The 21,929-nt window shown below is 44.5% G+C and overlaps 1 protein-coding gene across 16 annotated transcripts in view; it reads left to right on the top strand.

Annotated features, from left to right (window-relative positions):
• Positions 1 to 21,929, top strand: part of MCF2L (MCF.2 cell line derived transforming sequence like) — a 648,156-nt gene that overhangs the window by 612,453 nt on the left and 13,774 nt on the right. For 13 of the 16 annotated variants that reach the window (XM_063953143.1, XM_063953132.1, XM_063953130.1 and 10 more), the window contains one exon: positions 19,332 to 19,406. The exons of the other annotated variants lie outside the window; for them this stretch is intronic. In XM_063953143.1, the coding sequence (XP_063809213.1) occupies positions 19,332 to 19,406 (75 nt within the window). The remainder of the gene's footprint in view (positions 1 to 19,331; positions 19,407 to 21,929) is intronic. 16 annotated transcript variants of the gene reach the window in all.

The raw sequence follows: 21,929 nt of genomic DNA, 5'->3' as shown, positions 1-21,929 counted from the left end.
CAATATTCCGCGGTGGAATTTCATCTGGGACATTTCATGCTTTTTCTGCAGTTGAGAGTGGATGTGGGCCTAGGCTCTATTAAAGTCCAGATTTCGGCTTTGTCTAATTTTTTTCATAAACAATTGGCTTCTCTCCCTGAGGACCAGACGTTCTTGAACGGTGTTCTACACATCCAGCCTCCCTTTGTGCCTCCCGTGGCACCTTGGGATCTCAATTTGGTGCTGCAGTTCCTCCAATCAGACTGGTTTGAACCGTTACAGGAGGTTGACGTAAACTACCTTACGTGGAAGACTGTCACACTGTTGGCCGTGGCCTCTGCAAGACGTGTGTCGGAGCTAGGGGTGTTGTCTCACAAGAGTCCCTACTTACTTTTCCATGAGGACAGAGCTGAACTCAGACCTCGTCAGCAATTTCTTCCAAAGGTGGTGTCCGCTTTTCACATCAACCAACCTGTTGTGGTTCCAGCTGTGATGGGCACCTCTGCTACTTTAAAGTCTTTGGATGTTGTGAGGGCTTTGAAGGTGTATGTAAAGAGAACAGCTCGTCACAGAAAATCCGACTCGCTGTTCGTTCTCTATGCTCCCAATAAAATTGGGTGTCCTGCTTCTAAGCAATCTATTGCACGCTGGATCAGGTTCACTATCCAGCATGCTTATTCCACGGCAGGATTGCCGGTTCCAAATTCTGTACAAGCCCACTCTACTAGGTCAGTGGGTTCTCCTTGGGCGGCTGCCCAGGGTGTCTCCGCTTTACAGCTCTGCCGAGCAGCTACTTGGTCAGGTTCGAACACGTTTGCAAAGTTTTACAAGTTCGATACTTTGGCCTCTGAGGACCTTCAGTTTGATCAATCAGTTCTGCAGGAACCTCAACACTCTCCAACCCGGTTTGGGAGCTTTGGTGCTAAATGGATTCCCATTATTCTCTAGGATGTAAGAGAAAATAGGATTTTAATTACCTACTGGTAAGTCCTTTTCTAGTAGTCCGTAGAGGATACTGGACGCCTGCCCGGTGCTTCGTTTTTTTCTGCACTGTTACTTGGTTAAGTATTCTGGTTTGTTCAGCTTTTGCTGTTCATGTTTCAAGTTTGGTTAGCATGGCTTTCCTATTGTTCTGTGTGTGTGCTGGTTCATAATCTCACCACTTTCCTTATCTATCCTTCTCTCAAAGTATGTCCGTCTACTCGGGCACAGGGGGTCATTCCGAGTTGTTCGCTAGCTGTTTTCGGTCGTATGCAGCGCAATGTGCATGCGCGACGTACCTTCACAACAGCCGAAGTAGTTTCACACAAGGTCTAGCGACGCTTTTCAGTCGCACTGCTCGCCGCAGAGTGATTGACATGAAGTGGGCGTTTCTGGGAGGTAACTGGCCATTTTCTGGGAGTGTGTGGGAAAACGCAGGCGTGTCAGATACAAACGCAGGCGTGCCAGGGGAAACGCAGGCGTGGCTGGCCAAACGCAGGGTGTGTTCGTGACGTCAAAACAGGAGCTAAATAGTCTGAAGTGATCGCAAGGTAGGAGTAGGTCTGGAGCTGCTCAGAAACTACACAATATTTTTTTTGTAGCCACGCTGCGATCCTTTCGGTCGCACTTCTGCTAAGCAAAGATACACTCCCAGGGGGAGGCGGCTTAGCGTTTGCAATGAGGGCCACAGTTTCCTAGACTGAGTCTGGTAGGAGGGGCATAGAGGGAGGAGCCAGCGTACACTATTAAATTGTTAAAGTGCCCAAGGCTCCTAGTAAGGATTTACCGGTAGGTAATTAAAATCCTATTTTCCTCTTGAAGTCATGCCTAGGGAGGTTGGCTGAAGTCCCATGGACTTTTAGTCTTAGGTGGATGCAGTGGCCATGTTTTTTTTTACATGTGCCCAGTATAAAGTCAGATTACCTTGTGGACAGTTGGATTCATGGGCCCTCTTCACAGATTGTTACTTGGGGTATGGTGGCGTCTCAGTTCCAGGAAGCACAATCTTGGTCATGGTGAAGCCATCATGAGCTCAGCCTTTTGACAGTTCCATTGCTATTCTGGTTAAATTGATTACTCACGAGCGGGAGAAATACCTTAAGTTGCTTCCTGCACCGCTCATCCTTGCACCTGTGTAGGACTGAGGGATAAAAGGTGGCGAGACAAACCGCACTAGATCGCTCCCGTCTCTACAGAAGACCTCCTAAGAGAGGAGGTGTATTTCAGCAGGAGACTGACGAAATATATATATAACCAACTACCTAATTATTTAGATTAGAAAAGAGTATCTTTCCAATAAATTTCAATGGTTGGTGGTGCTCCCCAGAGTCAGAAATAGCACATTGTTCTAGAAAGAAAAGAAGACTCTTTTTTGGGGGCACTCTTAATAATAATAATAATACACCTGTATATGAAGAGTACTGTTATCAAAAACCTTTGAAATCTTCAGCATACATAGTCACAATTAGCTTATAGGGTGATTGAACTAATCCTGATTAAATATGAGAGCCTGTATGAATCATAGGTAACATTTAAACAAGATAAATTTCCAAAAATCAAATGGACACAGTGTGTTAGCTACGTTATTTCAATTGCACATATTTACCAAAAACCACATAAAAATGGGTATCAATTAAAGGTGATTAGGGCACATTATAGTGACAAAAGCTATGCGATCATGATACCATATGTCAAATATTGGAAAATTACCCATGCTCAAGAAATCGTCTAGCATCCAAATATCAAATAGACACAGTGTATTAATTACGTTATTTCAAATGCACATATTCACCAAAAGCCACATATGAAATAGGTATAAATATCAATTAAAGGTGATTGGGGCACATCATAGTTTATTATGTTCATGTTATACCAACATAAAACCTCCTTGATTTAATTTTCTTTAAATTACCCTTGTTTCAAGAATTTCCAACATTGATCACCTAATGAGATTGAGAATATTATCCGTCGCCTATACCGAGTATAGTAATAGCCGGATAGAGCTATCTATCAATAGGAAGGAAGAAATTCTATAGCAGTGCTATACGCACTCTGCTACCACTATTTCCTGCCTTCATGGTAATTTTTGTATTAGACTAAGAGTGCCGTTTTTCAGGGATAGTTCACCTCGATACCAATATAGGTCTTAACGAGGATAGGATTGTGGTTATCAACTGTGGGCTTTCACAACCCACAAAATACCCACTTTGGGAATAATTCTACATCGAATTGAATAGCAGGGTATGACTTTTGCTGCAAAAATTATTTGTATACACAATCTCTGATATTTTAGACATACTTAATAAAAGTTATATTTTAATAACAGTACTCTTCATATACAGGTGTATTATTATTATTATTATTAAGAGTGCCCCCAAAAAAGAGTCTTCTTTTCTTTCTATAACACCTGTGTAGGACTTCCAGGGGCTGAAAGGGTCTCTCCCTGCCCTTGTTGGGGTGCCTGCTTGGGTTTATTCCATGGAGCATTCAGTTTCAGGGTTTGCGAAAGTCTCTTCGTACTTGGGGAGGTTCTTTAAGGAACCACGTTACATGGATTCCCTGAAATTTCATAACTCCCCCCTCCCCCAGATTCCTTTGGAGGACTTAGAGTCGGAGGGAGAGAAGTGATAGTTTCTGGATGACTGACCTCTTCAGGATAGTTTTGAACCCTCATTAGTTGAAGAAATATAGGATCTGATTATGGTGGTCCATCAATCCAGAGAATCTCAGCAGGATCAGGTGTCTGGCTACTCCATCCTGGGTTATTGTGACCACTGATGCAAGTCTTCTGAGTTGACCTGATGCACCTTCGCCTGCAAGGCCTTTGGTCATAACAGGAGTCTTCTTTTTTCATTAACATATGGGAGCTCCGAGCCATTTGCCTTGCACTGACCAGATTTTAATCAATTCTCGCATGCTGCCAGGTCTGGATCTAGCCAGACAGTGCCATGGCGTGGCATATGTCAGCCATCAGGGGGGATACCCAGAGCGCCAGCGCAATAGCAAAGCAGCTTGAATATTTCTTGAATAGTTGCATTCATGCCTGCAATATTAGCCATGTTCATACTAGGGGTGGACAATTGGGAGGCAGACTTTTTTTGCAGGAATGTGATCCTTCTGTGGTTTGCAATGGGGTCTGCCAGAGGTGGACCTCATGAAATCGTGCCACAACTGCAAGGTATCTCTGTTTTGTGCCCGGTTCCTGGATCCGAGCGCTTTTACAGTAGACACAATGACTGTTCCATTGACGTTTAGACTGGGAGACATTGTCAAATGAAATTGGTCTCTAGATATCTGTTATTCTGGCAACTCAAGATTGGCCTGGTACTTCAACGTTTGCAAACTGGCAGTTGGTTCAGGTTGGTGCCTTCGTGTGCATCTAGCTTAAAAGAGCTTAAACTGGGTTTCCAGTGTGCGGGGCAAATAGTGTGACCGCATTTTACAAGTGCTCCAGATCTTGACTCCTGAAATCATCTTGCAACTAAGTTTTTCTCCTTAGAATTTCATCTCCATGGCTGTTGGAGCTGCTTCCATACTCTGGAGAGGATACAGATGCCATTTCAGGTCTGGAGTCCCCTTCTATGCACCGGAGCCAAGCCTGTATCCCTTCAAGCCCTCGGCCATCTTAGGGCGCGAAAGCTGAGTGTGCTACTCTCCTAACGCAATTTATGTCACATCTTCCCTCCCCTGGCCTGCCCACTTCTGCCTGTAGCAGTTGGGAATCTCTCCTGCCGGGACTAGTATACCTCTGCCTGCTGCAGTTACAAAGCCTGCAGGCTATCCTTCACACTTCTGATCTCTTTAAGTCTGTGAATGCGGTTGTTGGCTGGACATTGGGAAAGGATTTCTGCTAAGGAGGTGTGCTGCTGAGTGGCTGCACTATCACCCTTGCGGAGGGGGTATCCTGGAGTAGTGGTATGACACTTTTACTTACCTGGACTGTTGCCTACCATCTGTAGGTAAGGAGCTGGTGGGAACTGCTTAGATCCCCTGGATCCCGGGACAGTCTGACTGTCTTGCCTTTCCTTGCTGCTTATTCCAGGGAGTTGGTTCCTGGAACACTAGATCTCCACCCGTGGTCTGCCTGATGCCACCTTGGTTACTGATGTCTGCAGAGGATTGTCAAATCCGCAACTCTGACCTGCTTGGTTACAGCTCCTGGATCTGCTGAGCGGTTGTAGGCATTCCAGAGTCTGCTGTGACACCTGAGGTTCTGCAGTGGCTGCTGACTGACGACCATCTCCCGAGGGCTGCAGTGACCTGCACATCTGGGACCCCTGTTTCTCTGTGCCTGAAACTACTTATCCAACACATCTTTTGGACTCTTGTTACTCCTTCGCCCATTCTCCCTACTTCTGTACAGTTGCTATATTAAAGCCTACCTATTGACTACAACAGCTTTTTTTTTTTTGGTCTAATTTATTGGGAGACTTAAGTATTTTTTATTTTTCTTTCACATTTATTTTCTTTCATTTTACTGGTTGTTTTTTTTTTTTTTTACTGTATTCATTTTCATTTGCCTTTGATTAGCCATTATACAAATTTTAGTGTGTGTGTGTGTGTGTGTGTGTGTGTGTGTGTGTTATGTCATACTGCCACTCTGTGGTCAATATTCCACATTACCACGTTTATAGTTTCATATTGCTATATAAGTTGCCCAATTGGTTTAATTTCACATAATAGCAACACCGTATTTACTATTAGGATTGTTGAACTGTTTCTAACTTTACATGGTTTATTTGTGCTGATACATGTTCACTATGTTTTAGTTTTGCAATATGCTAACATATGATTGTTCCCAAGTGGGAGAGTTTATTTCTCAACTCCTCTTTGCTTCACGAGTGGTGGAAGATACAGTGTGTAGTGTTTTATGTTGAAGCATTGGTTAACCAGGCGCCAATGGAATTATTGAATATCTTGCTACCTCACATGGTGTGAAAGCAGCAAAAGCCATTTTGGGCCTAAGCAGACATCTTTGTTCCTCAGCAAAGACCCCTTTTACTCTCTTGTAGTTCAATTCAAAATGTATTTGTAGAATGCTAGTGAATGTTTTGGGATAGTCTGCCTAATGTTGTAAAAAGGTTCACATACTCAGTGTCCCATGTAGATAAGATACTGAGGCCTTGCTTTTAATTGACTGACAACTGATTCTCAGTCAACACCCGGTAGCTTTGTAATTTGTAATTTTCCATGCAATGCGTGTGAGAATGGTTTTAATACCTGATTGTTCTCTTTGGTTGAAGCTTACAAATTGTTTATCTGACCTCTCAGAGTGACCCAGTATTCCAGAGTCCTGATTCAGGCTTCTTTGGATTAGAGCATAGATAGCAAGTTTAATCATGTTTTCACATTTGGGCCTTGACCCGGTCCCTATGAATGATAATCCCCCTTGTCTGGATCTCCCAACTCCATTGCTTAGTGCCCTATTCTCTCCTAGTTTCCAACCAAAGTTTGTTGTATCTAAGTCAGTGTCTTTGATTGTGAAGCTACCACCAATACTTTTGCCCCGACCAGAGTTGTAGCCATGGTTCACGGAGCAAGCTTCAGTCCCGATTGGGAATTACTGGCGGGTTTCGGATTCCGACCACCAATAAAATGTTAGCTGTCGAGATTCCAGCGTCGGTCTCCTGATCGCTGGGATCCTGACAGCTGGCATTATAACTGCATCCCATCCGGTGAATGTGGGACACTACAGACCTCTCAGTTATATCTGAATACGAAGTACTATGCTGCAGCCTACCTCTAATATGGCCATTCCCCCCATCTCCTCCCCCAGCTGGTGTGTGTGAAGGGAGAAGCTTTCTCACCGCAGCCAGGTCTCTGCCTCCTCCTAACTGTCATACTGCATCGCCTGCCTCTCCTATGGAGCCGGAGCCTCCTCCTATGCAGCCATCTGGGTGCTAAGCAGGTACGGCCAGTCAGAACCCTGCTGTGCGTGCTGCTCTGTCTCGCTGCTGCTGCGATCACAGGCCACGTCTTGGAAGAGCCAGTGCTGGCCAGGTCGGGCAAAGCTATAAAGGAAGTGCTGCATGCAGGGCCGGTGCTAGGGTGTTTGGCGCCCCCCCTGCAAACTACAAATTTGCGCCCTCCCCTACTTTACAAAGGGACAGCAGTGACGCTTACACACATAATGCCCCCTGTGATAGTGCCGTTTATACTGATAGTCAGTTTTCTACCTTTTAACACAAGCTATTTACTAATACCTTCAAGCCGTAATGGCCGCTAAACCACGTTCACGTGCTACGCACTCCGTACGCTATTTGCGTACAAAGACCTCGCACGTGGCACGCAAGTTACGTACAAACGCTGCGCTGAGTGTACGGAATACACACAGCGAGCGTACACACAGATAATAACCTTTTAAACCTTAAACACAGAGTATGATTATACTGTAAGTCTTAGTATTGAGATACTGTAATGATATACCACTGGTTAACCTGAATATTTAAGCAAGCTGTTTGAGTGATTGAGATACTCAGAAACCCTTTGTACTAGCTAGAGAAACAGACACCTTGCTGAGGTTCCAACACCTTTACTAACGAGGTTTAGCTATGTAAAAGGGAAAATACAGTTAACAGCTTATACACTACAGCACTAACATAAAACACCTACACAGAATACTAGATATAAATATACAATAGCGTCTTAATCCTAAACAATAACAGTGAGAGAGAGAGAGAGAGTATGGCAAATACAGACAGAGATTAAGTTGGTCACAGAGAAAAACTTACACACTGGGGAATGATCGCTGCGCAGTCCTGGAACCAGCTCTCTAGTTAGTCAATGATGAAAACCTTTTGTGGAGAGTAGACTGAGCTGGCCCAGGCTGGCTTTCCTTATACACAAAGTACAGTACACTACAAAGGGCCCCACAATCTTATTGTTCATTGGACACAGGAATCTGTCTTCGCATTATAACCAAAGGTCATAGGTTAGTTTGAACAGGTGGGTTGTGACTATTCCAAAATGCTCAGCTGGAAGGGATTCTCAGGACTCACACCACATGTGTAATAAAACAGCAAATACTTTTAAAGTCCATAAACTTCTTTTAAACATAACTATACGCTGGAGCGACCGATCTCTTCCTAACCAACACCGGAATGTTTCTAATAAAATACTCTTCGGTTAGGTACTAAACACCACTGTTCAGACCCTGTCTGACCCTTCGTATCATGCAAAGAGGAATTCCTTTGTTCATGAACCAGTTACACTAACATACTTACAGATATTATTAAAGGGACCATAACCTATAAAATATACTATTTGGATTAACTATGTAACGATCGAGTCGCCCGCCAGACGCACACAAACTCTACCGTAAATGCACATACCACGCGCCTGAGCGCACGACCGTGGAGGCGCCGTCACGCAACTGCGAATATGCGCACGCACGGGAGAGAATGTGCACGTGCAGCGGGCAAGCGCATGGGGTTAGTACAAGGCATCATAGGTCGCTATATTTTTCGACTTTGACAATACACACAATGAACGCTGTAGTAATGCTGCTTATACACGTCCCCTGTAGTAGTCACAACGCCTGCTGTAGTAGTGATGCTTACACATGTAACACCCCCTGTAGCAGTGACGCTTACACATAAAGCCACCTGTACCAGTGATGCTTACACACGTAATGCTCCCTGTAGCAATGTCACTTACACATGTAATGCCCCCCGTACCAGTAACGCTTACACACGTAACGCCCTCTGTAGCAGTGACGCTTACACACGTAACGCCCTCTGTGGCAGTGATGCTTACACGTAACGCCCCCTGTAGCAGTGACGCTTACACACGTAACGCCCCCTGTAGCAGTGACGCTTACAAACGTAATGCCCCCTGTAGCAGTGACGCTTACACGCGTAACGCCCCCTGTAGCGGTTACGCTTACACACGTAACGTCCTCTGTACCAGTGACGCTTACACACGTAATGCTCCCTTTTTCAGTGACGCTTACATGCGTAATGTCCCCTGTAGCAGTGATGCTTACACGTAACGCCCTCTGTAGCAGTGACGCTTACACGTAACGCCCCCTGTAGCAGTGACGCTTACACGTGTAATGCCCCCTATAGCAGTGGCGCTTACACGTGTAACGCCCCCTGTAGCAGTGATGCTTATATGTGTAACGCCCCCTGTAGCAGTGACGCTTACACGTGTAATAGCCCCCGGTAGCAGTTGCACTTACACGCGTAACACCCCCTGTAGCAGTGATGCTTACACACATGACGTCCTCTGTACCAGTGACGCTTACACACATTATGCTGCAGTCATACATACACACACCACATACACACACATACATACTGTACATACATTGCACACATACACAGTCACACATACATATACAGTACACAGATACTGTATATACACACACCCACACACACACAGTTTCACTCACTCAGTCTCCATTCACTTGGAAATCTGGCAGGAGGGAGCTACAGCATGTCATCCTCCTGTGTTGCAGGCTGCAGTCTGGTCCCGTGTAGCTCCACCCATTTTCCAGTGTAGCTCCGCCCCCTTTTAGGTCTGCAGCGCGTGCACACACACTGACTGCACTGTGAGAGGGGAGGAGGAGAGGAGGCTTCATGCTGCCGGGCTGGCGCCGCTGCCAGGCACCCTCTGAAGTTTCCGGCGCCTGGAGCTTGCGCTCCACCGGAACCACCACCATGATCAGAATTTGCATTGTGAATTGGGATCAATCCCACAGTTTGCTGACTATGATTCTCCTCAGTGGACTGTACAAAGCGGGTACAAACATTCTTTCCAATTTTCTACCCACCTAATGGGGTGTGCATTAATTCTATAGAATCAGGGGCGTCAGAACGTTTTTTGCTTGGGGGGGGGGCAAGATAAAATCTCTTTTCGGCGCAACTAGCTTCTGGCCACCATAGATGGGTTGCTTGCACCTGTATGGCACTCTAGAGCAGCTGGGAGTGAGTGGCCTCTTGTATAGATTACACCTGGTAGAGCCCATTACACACATTATGCCAGGTAGAGCCCATTATACACATTATGCCTGGTACAGCCCATTATACACATTATGCCAGGTAGAGCCTATTATACACATTATGCCTGGTAGAGCCCATTACACGTTACATATGATGCCTGGTAGAGCCCATTACACGTTACACATTACGCCTGGTAGAGCTCATTACACATGTTACACATTATGCCTGGTAGAGCCCATTACACATTACACCTGGTGGAGCCAATTATACGTTACACATTACGCCTGGTACAGCCCATTACACGTTACACATTACGCCTCGTACAGCCCATTACAAGTTACACATTACGCCTGGTAGAGCACATTACCCCGGGTAGAGCCCATTACACATGTTACTTATTACGCCTGGTAGAGCCCATTACACGTTACACATTACGCCTGGTAGAGCCCATTACACATTATGCCAGGCAGAGCCCATTGCACATTACGCCAGGCAGAGTCCATTACACGTTACACATTACGCCTGGTAGAGCCCATTACACATGTTACACATTACGCCTGGTAGAGCACATTACACATGTTACACATTATGGCTGGTAGAGCCCATTACACGTTACACATTACGCCTGGTAGAGCCCATTATACATGTTACACATTACGCCTGGTAGAGCCCATTGCATGTTATGCATTATGCCTGGTAGAACCCATTATACACATTACGCCAGGCACAGCCCATTACACGTTACACATTACGCCAGGTAGAGCCCATTACACATTACGCCAGGCAGAGCCCATTACACATTACGTCAGGCAGAGCCCATTACACGTTACACATTACGCCTGGTAGAGCCCATTACACATGTTACACATTACGCCTGGTAAAGCCCATTACACGTTACACATTACGCCTGTAGAGCCCATTACACATGTTACACATTACGCCTGGTAGAACCCATTGCATGTTACACATTATGCCTGGTAGAGCCCATTATACACATTACGCCAGGCACAGCCCATTACACGTTACACATTACGCCAGGTAGAGCCCATTATACATATTACGCCAAATATAGCCCATTATACCAGGTAGAGCCACTTGTACACATTACGCAAGGTAAAGCCTATTATACATATTACACCTGGTAGAGCCCATTACACGTTACACATTATGCCTGGTTACCCGTTATACACATTACGCCTTGTAGAGCCCATTACACATGTTACACATTACACCAGATAGAGACCATTATAAACATCTGCTAGATAGAGCGGCGACTCCTCCTCCTCCTTATTGCTCCTCTCGCTACTCCTTTCCCACAGCCAGCAGCTATGTTGCTGCTTACCTCTGCTGTCACGAGCAGCACGTCTCTGCAGAGCGTAGACACTTCAGGCAATGTGGTGGGGTTGGCGGAGCCAGGGTCGGCCCGAGCCTAATTTTTTTGGTAAGCAAAAATATATTTTGGCGCCCCTTAATGGAATATATAGGGGCAAGGTTTCATGTGGAAGAGGCATGGCCACAGAAAAGTATCAATTCACATTACACCTCACAGTAACATCCGTTACTCACATTACAGCGCACAGTAGCATCCGTTACTCACATTACACCGCACAGTAGCGTCCGTCACATTACACCGCGCAGTAGTGTCCGTCACATTACACCGCACAGTAGCGTCCTTCACATTACACCGCACAGTAGCGTCCGTCACATTACACCGCACAGTAGCGTCTGTCAAATTACTCCGCACAGTAGCATCTGTTACATTACACCGCACAGTAGCGTCCGTCGCACAGTAGCATCAGTCACATTACACCGCAAAGTAGCATTCGTCACATTACACAGCACAGTTTCATCAGTTACATTACACCGCATAGTAGCGTCTGTCACATTACACCGCACAGTAGCATCCGTCACATTACACCGCACAGTAGCATCCGTCACATTACACCGCACAGTAGCATCAGTCACATTACACCGCACAGTAGCGTCTGTCACATTACTCCGCACAGTAGCGTCTGTCACATTACTCCGCTACAGAGCGTAGACACTTCAGGTAATGTGGTGGGGTTGGCGGAGCCAGGGTCGGCCCGAGCCTAATTTTTTTGGTAAGCAAAAATATATTTTGGCGCCCCTCAGGGGCAGATCCAGAAGAATATGATAGGGGGGGGGGGGCACCATGGAAGGGGCAAGTACATTTGCGTGCGGCTTCGGTGCATGTGAGGTGGCGCTTCTTATACAATGCCCACAGTTGTAGCGCTCATTATGCAATGTCCACTGTACTGGTAGTGCCCCTTATATAGACTCCATAGTAGTGGTGCCCCTTATGCAATGCCCGTATTGCCCCCAGTAGTAATGTTGCCTGTAGTAATGCCCCCAGTGGTAATGCCCCTGCAGTTATGACCCCAGTAGCTTACCCCCCCCCCTTTAATTTAGCCTCCCAGTGGTAATGCCCCCAGTAGTTTAGCCACCAGTAGTAATGCCCCCCTGTAGTTTGCCACATTGTAGTTTAGCCCCTGTAGTTATGCCCCCCTTGTAGTTTAGCCTCCAGTAGTTTGGCCCCTGTAGTTATCCCCCAGTAGTTTGGCCCCTGTAGTTATGCCCCCTGTAGTTTAGCCCCCAGTAGTTTGGCCCCCTGTAGTTTAGCCCCCAAGTAGTAATGCCCCTGTAGTTAAGCCGCCAGTAGTAATGCCCCTGTAGTTACGCCGCCAGTAGTAATGCCCCCAGTAGTTAGCACCTTTGTAGTTGGCCCCCAGTAATAATGTTCCCCAGTAGTTTGCCCCCAGTAGATGCCACCCAGTAATAATGTCCCCCAGCAGTTTGCCCCCAGTAGATGCCCCCCAGTAATAATGTCCCCCAGTAGATGCCCCCCAGTAATAATGTCCCCCAGCAGTTTGCCCCCAGTAGATGCCCCCCAGTAATAATGTCCTCCAGTAGTTTGCCCCCAGTAGTAATGCCCCCTAGGAGTTTGCCCCCAATAGATGACCCCCCAGTAGTAATGTCCCCAGTAGATGGCCCCCAGTAAAAATGTCCCCCAGTAGCTGCCCCCAATAGATGACCCCCCAATAGTAATGCCCTCAGTAGATGCCCCCCAGTAATAATGCCCCCAGTAGATGGCCCCCAGTAAAAATGTCCCCCAGTAGCTGCCCCCAATAGATGACCCCTCAGTAGTGATGCCCCCAGTAGATGCCCCCCAGTTATAATGCCCCCAGTAGTTTGCCCCCCCCCAGTAGTAATGCCCCTTGTTGATGCCCCCCCAGTAGTAATGTCCCCCCGTAGTTTGCCCCCAGTAGATGCCCCCGCTGCATTAAGGAAGAAAAAAACCTCATACTTACCAAGCCCCGTTCCCGCTTCCAGGCCGCTGCAGTCCTCCTCCCTGGGCGTCCGCTCCTCAGTCAGCACTATGAAAGAGACGTCATGACTGACGTCTCTCCCATAGCGCACGGCGCACAGTGACAGCGCCGGAAGCCGGAGCTCAGTACTGAGCTCCTGCCTCCGGCTGCTGCTGTGCAGGGAGACGGGCGCCCACTGGTAACACAATCTCAGCAGGCGCCTGTCATCTCCCTGTGCGGCGGGGGGGGGGGAGAAGGCCACAAATGACAGGGGGGGCACGGGCCCGAGTGCCCCCCCCCCCCCACCCCCTGGATCCGCCACTGATTATCTAGATCAGGGATGAGGAACCTTACCTTTGGCCCTCCAGCTGTTGTTGAACTACACATACCAGCATGCCTTGCTACAATTTTGCTATTTGGCCATGCTAAAACTGTTGCAGAGCATGCTGGGATGTGTAGTTCAACAACAGCTGGAGGGCCGAAGGTTCCCCATACCTGATCTAGATAAACTAGAGGAATGATTAAGAGCATGGCAACTACAGTTTAATGCCAAAAATCCTAAGTCTAAATATCGCATCAAGGGTACTATAATGGAAACTACTGAGGATGAAAGGGATCTTGGTTATCACTTTTTCAGGGAACTTAATGGCAGGTTAGCAATGTAACAAAGCAATAAGGAAGGAAAGTCAGATTCTTGGTTGCATAGGTAGAGGAATCAGTAGCAAAAAGAAAGTAATAATGCCACTCTATAGATCATTAGTACGGCCTCATTTAGAATATTGTCTTCAGTTCTGGAGACCATATCTCCAGCAGAATAATAATAATACATTAGAGAGTGTAAGAAGGACAACTAGAATGGTGCATTGTCTACCCCATATAGCTTACCCAGAAAAACAAAAAATCTTAATATTTATAGTCTGTAGCAGAGAAGGGAAAGGGGGGGGACATGGTAGAAACTTTCAAACATATCAAGAATTTTAACAAGGTACAGAAGGGAGGCATTCTTCTAATGAAGAGAAGTATTAGAACATGAGGACATGCACTGAAATTTAAGAAGATAGTTCCAGGTTAAATTTGAGGTAAAATAACTTCACAGAAAGGATAGTGGACAAGTGGGATAGTCTAATACAGTAGAGCAATTTAAACATGCTTGGGATAGACATAAGGATACCCTTGCAAAGAAATAAGGGTCTAATATGGTTTGAAAGGGCAGACTAAATGGGCCAAGTGGTTCTTTTCTTGCCTGACAAATTCTGTTAGATCTGTTGCAACAAGGTCTGTTCCCACGCCAGGTCCTTCTTCAGCTGGCTTTAATGATGTGGTGAATGAAGCCAGTATCCTGATGTCTAAAGGTTTTTTGTCCAGTGTACAGACCATTTGAGAGCCAGAAAACCTGTTTCTGCTAGAAACTGCCACAGAATGTAGAGGATTTACATTCTGTGGTGTGAAAAATAAGGGTTTCATACTACTCTCTTTTTGCCTTTCCCGATTTGCCTTGCTTTCTGCAGGATGGTTTTGAGGCGGGCCTTCACCTGAGTTCTGCACTTTACTATCAACGCAGGTTGGCTTTCCTTCTGGAAATCGTACCTTTTTGCAAGACGTATTGTGGGTTCAGCCTTCCTTTTGTCCCTGTGGTTCTAAGGTATCTGAATGTGATCCTGTCCTGTTGGCCTTTCAAAAGGCTCCATTCGAGCCTTGGGATTCTGTTTAACTCACATGGCCATTGCAAAAGCCCACCATGTTTCAGAGCTTTGAGGCCTTGTCTTGCAAGTATTATGTAGGTTTTCATCATTCAAGCCAAAAGTACTTTTGTCTTTTAACGCTAACCACGAGAATGTTCTTCCTGTTTTGGTCCCGACACGTCACCTGTATTTGGACTACACCACCTAGCTTCAGCGCATAGATTCTCTCCTGGTGCCACCTGGTTCTCTGTGCATACCGTAACCAAAATTAACCAGCTTCCGGTTTTCGGACAGAAGGATTTTATTTTTCTGAGGTTGTTCTCCCCTAGTGGCTTTTGAACATCCCATGGTCCATTGTCCTCTAGATATGAAGAAAGAGTATCAGGATTATTGTACTTACTATTTCCATCTTGGGGACATTGTGTTCCCACTCTTATGCTTTATTTTGTTTAATGGTTGGCTCTTGCTGTTTTGTAAGTTACACTATGTTGTTCAGCCCTGGTTTAGAGATACTTTTTGAAGTTGCACTGTAGACCACGAGGAGGAGTTTCTATCTTAAAGTTATAGTAGATTAATAATTGCCAGCTCTTACAGTCCCCTGGGGCATTAACACCCAGATAGATACCCAGAGAAAAGGATTTAACGGTAAGTACAAAACTCCTGTGTTTCTTTGCTTTATTCTGTGAAATACTAAAGACATGCAGGTATACTTGAGACAATAGCTTCTCATTTCATCACTTTTCAGTGGGAATGAAGCATTGTTTCAGTGAGCTGTAATGGTACCAACAAATTTGTCCACATCTGTTATGATGATAGACGGCCTGAATGGATAGGAGCTGAGGCATGCTGTTCTTACTAGCATTAGCACAAATTATCTTTGTGATTTTTTAAATCGGTTATCTTATCCGTACTATGTATTATATTTTATAGGCGAAATAGTACATTTTTTCACGTGTCCTTTTATAGTAGTATTTGTGTCAGTATTTTGTGCAGGCATATACAGTATTACATAATTATTTGCTTAGATATTTAGGGGGTCATTCCGAGTTGATCGCTTGCTAGCAGGTCTTAGCAGCTGTGCAAACGCATAGTCGCTGCCCACGGGAGAGTGTATTTTCGCTTTGCAAGAGTGCGAACGTCTGTGCAGCAGAGCGCCTGAAAACACATTTTGTGCAAAACAAGACCAGCACTGTAGTTACTTATCCTGTGCGATGATTGCTGCGACGAGTGACACGGTAATGATGTCAGATACCACGCCACGCCTGCATTTTCCAAACACTCCCAGAAAACGGTCAGTTGCCACCCATAAACGCCCTCTTTCTGTCAATCTCCTTGCGTTCGGCTGTGCGATTGGAATCGTCGCTAGAACCAGTGCAAAACCACAATGGACTTCGTACCCGTACGATGCGCATTGCAGTGCATGCGCAGATTAGCCTTTTTTTTTCATTGATCACTACGCAGCGAACAACGGCAGCTAGCGATCAACTCGGAATTACCCCCTTAATGCAGGATATAGCTCATAATTTCTCTACATGCAAGTGACTGCATCGGCTATCTGCATATAACAGGTCAGGCACGCTGCTGTGGTTTTCTATACACCCATTGTGTTTAGTGTAGTAATGAATATACTCTAACCTCTATGTAGTATTCATTCAATTTCTCAACAATTTACTAATAAAGACTTCAGCAAATTCATTTTTTGTAGATTAGTTAATACATCCACTAATTTTAATGTGTGTTTCTTTTTGTTCATTACCTACAAAAAAAAGTGTTCCAACTTGTTGCCTTTGTGTTTTTATGGAATGATATGGAGCAGTTTCTGTTAGCAAGTGACAGATAAATATAGCCTTGTCGGTGCGTCCCATTAAATAATTCAATCCCAGAGTAATCTCGGATGTGAAGCAAAACACCTTTCAGGCTGATTGCTAATTCTTGCATTGTGCAATGTGTATCACGCTTCATCTCAATACTATGTTCTCTCAGCCATTCTGCAATCTTCTGCTTCTAGTATCTTCCTTCCATTCTACTACTGCTGTATTGTGGAGCTGGAGAGTTGTGGGCAGGTGGGGCTGCAGGCCATATATTATAATAAATCCGTACGTACAGATGTGTCCTCCCTGCACGTTAAAAAGCCATTCTAGTATACCGTGGCGTGACCTGGTAGTGCCAAGCGTCTTTACATGCAACTTTTTCCATTAAAATGCGTCTTATTGGCAAAATGTTGTGAGTAGGACGCACAAGCAGCTTTTGTTGATTAAAATTATATGTGGCATGCCAATATTCTGTGTGTGACTGTGGCTGTATCTGCATACGTAATGCTACGTTACAGTGTTTCCTAGAATTAAGGATACAGATACAGCCACAGTGGCACACAGAATATCAGCAATAATCAGCAAGGTCTGCATATCTGTCTAATTCGCATAGTGATGCAAATAAGATGCATTTTTGGCAAAAAATAAACCCTCTGACGGAGTTGCACGGGACCTGTCGGCTCACTCACACCAGACATCTCTCGCTGCGTGGCGTATTGAGGCAAGATGTATGAGGACACATCTGTATTGTTTGAAAAAACCCATGTATTGTTTGTTCTGTGGATGGCGCCTTCTGATAACCTGTAAAACCTTTGTTATAGTGTCAATATAAATTTGTTGTAAGATTAATAACATGAGAAAGCTATAGAATACCTTCTATAGCAAAATATACTTTATGGATGATAAATGCAGTCAAAGGGTTTTTTTTATTTCTGAATTTTCAAATACTGGGAGTAGTTCTCATCACTGCTCCACAGGTACTTGAAGAAAAGGCAGTATAGCAACTAATCAGACTCACTGCCTTTTTTATAAACTAGAATTGCAGTATTTGTTTGACTGTCATGGACTAAAACACATTTTTCGCATATTAACCAGTGAAACTCGCTTCATAGTTATTTCCAATATGGTAAATGTAGAATACAGTAGCTGTACTATAGACAAGATGTTCCCCAACATGTAGTATGTAGCCTCAGGGAACTAAAGGTCACCAAACTGTGAGCTACCAGTTTGTGCATTGTCAGCCGCGCTCATCTGAGGTAGCTACATCGCAGGCGTGCACTCCCGGCGTGACTCTGCGATCCGTCTGCCTAGCCCTGCCGGGAGTGCACAGAGACGCTCTCCCATGCACTATAATGGGGCACGTCTCCGTCAGTGTCTCCTTCACGGACACGCGCCCCGGACAGAGACGCTCTCCCATTATAGTGCATGGGGTGCGTCTCCATCACAGGCACGCCCGCCTGCCCGGACGGAGACGTTCTCTCGTCGTTAGGTTCGCGCTGGCACAGACGGAGCCACGATTAGTAACTGCAAGCATAAGCTAACCCTTGTACTTAGGGCCCGATTCAGACCTGATCACTGTTGTGCGAATTCGCACAGCGGCCGATTATCAAATTACTGCAAATGTATATGCACCGCAATGCGCAGGTGTGTCGCCAAACAGCGACAGGATGGTGCAAAATTTTTGATCGCAAGGAGGACGTTTGTGGGTGGTAACTGGCCATTTTCAGAGATTGTCAGGAAAAACACAGACGTTCCCAAGCGTTTTCAGGGAGGGTGTGTGATGTCCGCTCCGGCCCCGAACAGCCTGTTTGTATCGCACTGTAGGAGTAAGCCTTGGGCTACACACAGACTTCACAGATTGGAAAAATCATTAGATGATGAGTGAGGTGCAAACGGATTTGCAACTGTCCGCTATTTGGCAGAATTTTTGCACGGTGAACACATGTATTCGCACACTTGCACAGGGCAAATTTTCACTCTCCCTGGGCGGCGACTATCTGACCGTAGACCTCTGCAAATTTGCAGCACATCGATCAGGTCTGAATCGGGCCCCTAGCCTTCTCTGTCTTGTTTACTTAATCAACAATTCCATAGAATGCCATTATATTTTACCAAACGTTAATGCTTTTGAATGCTGTAGACAACTTAAAAACTGACACAAACTGCATGCTTATTCAAATTAGTGTGTGCATGGATCCATTCAAATTAGTGTGTGCATGGGTCCATTTAAATTAGTGTGTACATGGATCCATTCAAATTAGTGTGTGCATGGGTCCATTCAAATTAGTGTGTGCATGGATCCATTCAAATTAGTGTGTGCATGGGTCCATTCAAATTAGTGTGTGCATGGGTCCATTCAAATGAGTGTGTGCATGGGTCCATTCAAATGAGTGTGTGCACAGGTCCATTCAAATGAGTGTGTGCACGGGTCCATTCGTAGCATTCAAATCTTCTCAGGGTACTGACTGAGGCACTATTATTTGAAAGTTGAGAACTACCAGTCATCCCATGATAAACTCAAAGGTATGAACTGTGCACATTTATCATTCTGTCCTCTTCAGACCTTCAATACCTGTGTTTCTATGTTTTTTCCTGTTCATCCTTCTGCAGCTTCTCCTACCAGTCCTGACAAAAAAACTAAACGCCATGAAGTAAAGAGTGACCCAACTCCCTTTGGTTTAAGAGGTAGAGTGATTCTATATTTCATTATTCAAATTACTGTTACACATAGCACCCAATGTGTGCCTACATGTCTGTATGTGCATGTGGGTGTCATGTGACATTTTGAGAAGCAGATAAAAATTCTGTTTTCCTTCACGCTAATATTAGAAGCATGATATAGCTCTAAATATATATATATATATATATATATATATATATTAATATGTAGGCAGGCGACGGCGCGGCACTCGGGGCTTTGGAGAAGAAATCAGACCATTTGACAACCACATCATGACGTGGTTGTCAAATGGTCTGATTTCTTCTCCAAAGACCTGAGTGCCGCGCCGTCGCCTGCCTGCATCCATTTACCTGTGAGGGCTCCGGGTTAAGATATATATATATATATATATATATATATATATATATATGGGGGGGGGGGGGAATAGAGAATAGCGCCTAGGACGATCCTAATATAAACAACGGTGTATAATGAATATGTGGCTCTAGTAAAATTAAAACAACCCCCAACTCTTAGTGGGTGGCAGCTCCTGCGCAGAGATGAGTTTAAGATATACAAAAATGAAGTGCAAAGGAGCGCCTAATGGTGTTTAGAGCGAAAGGTGATAAATCACCCTGTGGAACGTGAGAAAGTGTAGAATTACAAAGTCTAACTTATCTCTTTACACGTCTTCAATTCTGATGACACTTTGATGCATGTAAAAACAGAAAGAGAAACATAGTGTGTACTGTATAAAACCAGTAACTCTTAATTAGGAACCTAGCTGGTCCCAATAACCGAATAAGAGTATGTTGACATAAAAACATATATAGATTTAATATACAGTCCTGAAGCAAATGCAGGTAACAAACGTACAGGATAAATGGATAAAATCAGCTTATCAGTCCACTCTGGGACCATTCACGGTTAAGTAGTAAATCCTAGTTTCATAACATTATGGCGAATAAGTAAAATTCCTGACGCAAATGCAGGTAACAAACGTACAGGATAATAGAATAAAAACAGCTTATCTGTCCACTCTGGGAAGTTCAGGGTTAAGCAGCAAGTCCCAATCCCAACGCGTTTCGTCCTATGGCAAAGGACTTCATCAAGGGGATGCAGATTATGAAAAGGTAATTAATTAGTTTGAAACAGCTGTATTTTCACAAAATTATAATCCATATTTTACTAAGAATTATTATGTATAATTAACTTCCATAGTTTTGTAGTATTTAATGAATCTTCCTATTTGCGACCATCTGATGGTTAATATTAATCTTCCAAAGGCTTGTAATTAATTTGTCCAAATTTTTATTTAATTTACCTACAATACTTTCATATGTCCAAAAAATATATATGAGGATCCGGCAATGGGATAAATAATATTAAGCTTCTTTTATTTCCCAGCAGCTCTCCTTGTGTGTCCTCATACACAGAGAACCTGCTGGGAAATAAAAGAAGCTTAATATTATTTATCCCATTGCCGGATCCTCATATATATTTTTTGGACATATGAAAGTATTGTAGGTAAATTAAATAAAAATTTGGACAAATTAATTACAAGCCTTTGGAAGATTAATATTAACCATCAGATGGTCGCAAATAGGAAGATTCATTAAATACTACAAAACTATGGAAGTTAATTATACATAATAATTCTTAGTAAAATATGGATTATAATTTTGTGAAAATACAGCTGTTTCAAACTAATTAATTACCTTTTCATAATCTGCATCACCTTGATGAAGTCCTTTGCCATAGGACGAAACGCGTTGGGATTGGGACTTGCTGCTTAACCCTGAACTTCCCAGAGTGGACAGATAAGCTGTTTTTATTCTATTATCCTGTACGTTTGTTACCTGCATTTGCGTCAGGAATTTTACTTATTCGCCATAATGTTATGAAACTGGGATTTACTACTTAACCGTGAATGGTCCCAGAGTGGACTGATAAGCTGATTTTATCCATTTATCCTGTACGTTTGTTACCTGCATTTGCTTCAGGACTGTATATTAAATCTATATATGTTTTTATGTCAACATACTCTTATTCGGTTATTGGGACCAGCTAGGTTCCTAATTAAGAGTTACTGGTTTTATACAGTACACACTATGTTTCTCTTTCTGTTTTTACATGCATCAAAGTGTCATCAGAATTGAAGACTTGTAAAGAGATAAGTTATACTTTGTAATTCTACACTTTCTCACGTTCCACAGGGTGATTTATCACCTTTCGCTCTAAACACCATTAGGCGCTCCTTTGCACTTCATTTTTGTATATATATATATATATATATATATATATACACACACACACAATCCAACAGTAGCCGGCACTCCTTTCATCGGGTGTAGTATGGTATGCCGGCGGCCGGGCTCCCGGTGGCCAGCATACCGGCGCCAGAAATTCTGACCGCCGGCATACTGACAGCTGTGCGAGTGCAGATGAGCCCCTTGCGGGCTCGCTGTGCTCGCCATGCTGCGGACACGGTATCTATTCTCCCTCCAGGGCGGTCGTGGACCCCCAAGAGGGAGAAAAGGTGTCTGGAT

Source organism: Pseudophryne corroboree, chromosome 2 (assembly GCF_028390025.1).
Source record: "Pseudophryne corroboree isolate aPseCor3 chromosome 2, aPseCor3.hap2, whole genome shotgun sequence".
NCBI classification, from domain to species: domain Eukaryota; kingdom Metazoa; phylum Chordata; class Amphibia; order Anura; family Myobatrachidae; genus Pseudophryne; species Pseudophryne corroboree.
Note: the sequence above shows the minus strand (reverse complement) of the source record. Positions and strands in the feature narration are given on the sequence as shown.